The 5,224-nt window shown below is 40.9% G+C and overlaps 1 protein-coding gene across 2 annotated transcripts; it reads right to left on the minus strand.

Annotated features, from left to right (window-relative positions):
- Positions 1-2,061: 2,061 nt before the first annotated feature.
- On the minus strand, positions 2,062-4,697 carry LOC306796883 (ladderlectin-like). Of its 2 annotated transcripts, none has more exons than XM_079295949.1 (5): positions 4,537-4,697; positions 4,089-4,195; positions 3,861-3,995; positions 3,411-3,522; positions 2,062-3,054 (listed from the first exon to the last, which is right to left on the minus strand). In XM_079295949.1, exons 1-5 carry the CDS (start codon positions 4,595-4,597, stop codon positions 2,987-2,989), a joined length of 483 nt encoding a protein of 160 aa, XP_079152075.1. In that variant the 5' UTR covers positions 4,598-4,697; the 3' UTR covers positions 2,062-2,986. The 2 variants fall into 2 exon arrangements, with proteins under 2 accessions (XP_079152075.1, XP_079152074.1); XM_079295948.1 differs by having other exon boundaries at positions 4,089-4,198.
- Between the last annotated feature and the right edge of the window lie 527 nt (positions 4,698-5,224).

Genomic DNA, 5,224 nt, shown 5'->3' on the forward strand with positions numbered 1-5,224 from the left:
TGAAGGAGACCCATTGCTTCCAGGTCTTAAACAAAAGGTGTGAGGATAGTCTAAGCTCTTAGTCTCACCGGTTTTCCAACTAAAGACTGTTTTATGAGCAAAGACATACTCATCGGCAAGCACAGCAGCCTCCTCCACTTTAGTCACTCTTTGCTCACTCAGATAGGTGGCCACCACTTCAGGGACACAATTTCAAAATTCTTCCACAATAATTAACTGCTGAAGTTCCTCCTTGGTCACAACCTTTTGTGATGTGAACCACCTAGTGAAAAGGATTTCCTTTTCTCGAGCAAACTCCACAAATGTCTGCTTCTCCACCTTACGATACCCTCTAAACATCTGTCTGTAGGCCTCAGGGACCAACGCATAGGCACGCAAGATGGCTGCCTTAACGATGTCATAAGCTGAGCTCTGGGTCAGAGTTAAAGATGAATAAGCCTCTTGAGCTCTACCTGTCAGTACATACTGCAACAGTGGTGTCCAGAATTCTTTAGGCCATGCTAAGGTGGTAGCAACACGCTCAAAGTGGGAAAAGTACTTTTCTACCTCCTTCTCACCAAAATGAAGAACTAAAGCTTTGTTCTTAGCTCCATCAAAACGAGGACTAGATGTATAAGAATTAGTCTGCTCAGTTTCACCTCTTGACCTCAACTCCAGCTCCTTCATTTTCTAGTCATGTACTTGTCTCAACCTCTCCATCTCAAACCTCCTTACCTGTGCTCTTTCCTTAGCCTCCATTTCTAGCTCTTTCATTGGGGGCCGAGCACCGACGTAGTCGGAGCGGAGGACCTATTGTTTTTCGAATGTTTTTACATGTTTCGTCGCAAAAAGGAGGTGCTTGGGATACTGGGAAACTTCTGAAATTTGGCACGCAAGCCAGAATTTGCGAAAATTGCAGCCTGATTGGGGTGTCCAGCTGCGGAATGAAATAATTGCTCGATAGCGCCCCCTATTGAGTAGCCCCAACATTGGGTTTCACCTAGCTGTATGAAACTTGTTAGGTATGTGGATCTTGATGGGACGTACAAAAAATCCTCTTGGACTTTTTCTGTAAACCAAACAGGAAGTCGGCCATTTTGAATTGTATGATGTTTTTGGACCGTTTCAAGGTACTTTAACCTCTTGGGCCCTCTTAGGCATCGTACTTTAACGAACTGCTCCTCGAGATTTAACCCGATCAACTTCAAATCAATCCGATCAAATTTCAATCCGTTGCCATGAACGAATAAACTGATGTAACTCAACTCCACATCGTCAGATCTTTACCAGATTTCACGTGTTTGATTAGACTCCAGGCATTAAGATATCTGCAGGCCAATTTTGAATCATGGTCATAGTGCCACGTACTGGTAAAAGGAAGTTAGAGACTTTATACTTTGGCTTGTTTCTCTTCGTAGGTAAATCAGATCAACATCAAGTTAGTTCCACACAAATATAAGAAGTTCATAATGCCAGTTCATGAAGCTTTTGATGTTTCGTTGAACACTGTTGCCGTGGCGACGCAGTCTTCGCTGTGAAAAACGAAGGTAATTTTGAGAGGCTAAAAATGCTCGAAACATGAGCAAACTTGGCACACAGATTACAAGCCCAAAATGTATTTATGTAATATCATTTCATTGGTTCAGAGGGACAAATCGGCTCAATAACGCCCCCTACAATATTTAGACGAAGCGGCCCTCGCAGTACGTTTCACATAGATTTACAAAATTTGGTATGCACATGTATCACATGTGGACTTAAAAGAAAGTCTCTTGGGACCATGCTCTAAACCCAACCGGAAGTCAGCCATTTTTAATTCTTTATGACTTTCTCGTGTCGCTTTTGTCATTTCCAGGCGCTGTACTCTAACGAACTCCTCCTAGGGAATTAATAGAATCAACTTCAAATTTGGTCGGTACAATCTAAAGACCTTTGTGATGAAAAGCTACTTAAAGCTTGTTGTTTTGTGAAAAGCCGTTGCCGTGGCGATGCTTTGTTCGCCATGAAAAACAAAGGTGTTTTTGAGGGGCTAAAAATGATCAAAACATGACCAAACTTATCACACACATTTAAAATCCTGAATGTAGTTATCTGATGTGATTTTAATGCTTCAGAATGAAAGGTGAAACTAATCAAAACACACACGGGCAGGAAGTGAAGTTATCTGAAACTAGAGGAGAGGTGGGTAACAAAATAAAACAGGAAACACAAAACATGAATAAAAGGCAGGAAACAGGAAACACGTGACCTACGAGCAGGAGCAGGGCAGATTGTGACAGATCCAGAACTTAAGACAAAAACAAGATCAAATAATTTAAATAGTTACAGTTTCTTTAACTAATGACTCGCATAAAATGAACTGAACTTGCAGCAACTCAAATTACGGATTCATTTCTGAGATCATTTTCTGTGCATAGCAGATTCACGCAGCAGTGAGTAAAGAGGCGGGGCTTATCCAATGATCGCAGGGGGCTTCAAACACAAAACCTTCACACCACCCGTGTGATCATTCAGTCTTTGGGAATACTATCTTCACATTTGGTGTCTTTCTGTTGAACTGAAGCCTGCATACTTGACCGTGTCTCCCTGTTTTCTGATGTGAGGGTCCACACAGGATGTTGTACATTGTAAAGCCCTCCGAGGCAAATGTGTGATTGGGGGCCAAACAAATACATTTAAAAGTTAAAACTTCACCCTGTACGATTTTCACGAAACAAATAAATGAATTGATTGATGGAGGAGCTCTTGTTGAAGAAAATCATCATATAACTTAGGATTGAACTCAACAAATTTGGTTCATCAAAAACATTCTTAGGAAGAGATTAAGGCACGTCAGACAAATTGTAATCCATCACTCCAATGTGTGTCCAAACATTTCCCGTACACGAATTGTGTGTTCTGCGAAAAGGTTATCTTGACCCAAACAAAGTCACGAGAGCATGACATAGTGAAGAGACCAGAGGTGTTTTGTTTGTGCTTCAACCATGCCTCGCTGTCAGTCCACCAATCAGACTCTCTTGACACACACAGACGGTTTCATATTGCTGCAATGTATGTCGTCCCAGCACTTCTCACCTGCAAGCACAACACAAGAAGGTGAGTCAGTTAATGTTACTCAAACTGTTTCATGTGACCAATAATTATTGATGGATGAAGTCAGCGAACACTAGAGTCACTAATGCAAATCAAATCTTTGTCAAAACGTGAATAATGTAACACAAGAGGTCCTTGAGATACAGTATGTTAGAGAGCTGCTCATCTCAACAACTTCACACTCAAAACTTCTTTGAGTGCTAAACAACACAGCCAACGAGTGTGAAGTCGATGTGATGAGCAGTTACCAGAACATAAATACATGCAGTTCACTCTCCTCTTTTCATCCACCTCTTATCACGAGTATCACTCCTACAACAAGCACTGTGTTGTTTTACCACTGTAATTCATCTGCATACAATCCTGGTAGCCTCTCCAGTTGTTAGGCTCTCCAGCACACCAGTTCACGTAGCCGAAAGAAGTACCGTCACTCCAGAACCAGACATTCTCCTGGAAGAAAGAATAGAATCGAGTATTACAAGAAATAAAAGTGTTAAAGTTATTTGATTTAAGTAACTTAAGATCAGTTAATTGGTCCCCAGAGGAGAAATCCATTTGTTGGAGAACATTTATAATAATAATACAATTATAAAGTATGTAAAATAATACAAATAGTAATAGAAAGAGCACTTTTAAGAAATGGCCATGGAACTGGAGTGTAGCGGAGCAAAAGAGAGAGAAAGTAATATTATACCTGTTCATATAATATGGTAAAGTTTGAGTAAAGTTTCATGTATAATACATAATGAATGCAATATTTGCAAATGGGGCAATGATGAAATAAATACCTCTTCTGCATCAGAGCCTCCAATCCAGCATGATTGATTCTCTTGACTGTTGTCCAGGATGATCTTCTGAATCCCTTGGTACTCCAGGATGCTGTGGACGGATGCAAGGTTTCCACCCTGGAGCACACAGTTTTTCTACAGTACGACAGAGAGAGAGAGAGAGAGAGAGAAGAGTTGTTCAACTCCAAGTCAGTCAAAAATACAATCTTTCAAAGCCACCAGCATTACCTCAGCTTCAGCCCAAGTCATCAGTGTTGGAATGTAGCGGAAACAGCGACTGCTGCTCTCAGTCCAACCCTCGGAACAATACGCTTCCCTCTTCACCAGATGACTCTCTGCTGAGAGAAATAGAGTTTGGATATAGATATATAGATTTATATATAGAATATAGTAATGTAAAGTCCAGTGACAGACTCTTCATGTAGAATATTTACATTACTGTATTAAAATAATTTATTTTGATGGTACAGAGATGCTAAAACATGATGTAACAGTGTACATATATATGTATATAGATCTATTGAAGTGGAAATCTAAAAGCTACTCTTCTGATTGGTCATTTTCCGGCATTCCCTCTGGAAAAGCTAGACAGTTTGACATTGCAGTTATTGATCTGGATTATTACTGTTCAGTGATAATAAATGAATCTCTAACAGTTTCTATGTGTAATACTCACCAGCAGCTTGAGTCAGAGCAATCATGGCACAAACAAGTGCAGACACAGTCAGCGTCTTCATGGCGAAGGCAATGAGATGATGCAGATGCTGAAGATGAAGAGAACAAAGACAGATTACTTATGGATCTGTAGAGAACAAAGAAACTCACTGACTGTCAGAACAGTGTTGCGTTTGGTTTTATACCCTGCTGTGAATGTTTGTGCTTGGGTGTGTCTGTGTGCGTGTGTGTATTTTGTGTCTTTTGACTTCTAGGTGCAGCTCTTCTTCTTCTTTTGTTTTTAATGGCGGTTGGCAAACAACTTTCAAACTAGGTGCAGGAGAAAAGAAAGCCTGCGGGTGTTGGAGAGACCAGCACCACCTTATTGTTTTTGGTGCGGTAACTGCGGTGGTCCCTGGCGTGCCCGGGAAAGCCGACAAAGGCTAGTTGAGGTTTAGCCAGATAGAACTAGTTTCTTAGGTAGAGAGGAACCCAGGTAAGTTCAAGAATACGGTAGGTCAGTTTGAAATGTTCATTCCTCAGGATAGTATGTGGTGGCATTTGCTGGCCTTTGTTCTTCACACATGCTGAACGCTGTGTGAGTAGTAAGAGTGGAGAAATATTGTTGTGCACACTAGTTTTGGTTAAATGTTAGGCTGTAGTTTTGTTCTTCTTTGAACGCTGATTCGTCTGGCTGGCTTAGTAAGCCA

This window comes from Melanostigma gelatinosum, assembly GCF_949748355.1.
Source record: "Melanostigma gelatinosum genome assembly, chromosome: 23".
NCBI lineage: Eukaryota > Metazoa > Chordata > Actinopteri > Perciformes > Zoarcidae > Melanostigma > Melanostigma gelatinosum.

Coding starts and splice junctions, on each gene's coding strand:
- LOC306796883 (XM_079295948.1), bottom strand. CDS start 4,597: ATGAAGACGCTGACTGTGTCTGCACTTGTTTGTGCCATGATTGCTCTG. Junction 3,996..4,088: donor TGACTTGGGCTGAAGCTGAG/GTAATGCTGGTG, acceptor GTCGTACTGTAG/AAAAACTGTGTGCTCCAGGG. Junction 3,523..3,860: donor GAGGCTCTGATGCAGAAGAG/GTATTTATTTCA, acceptor TCTTTCTTCCAG/GAGAATGTCTGGTTCTGGAG.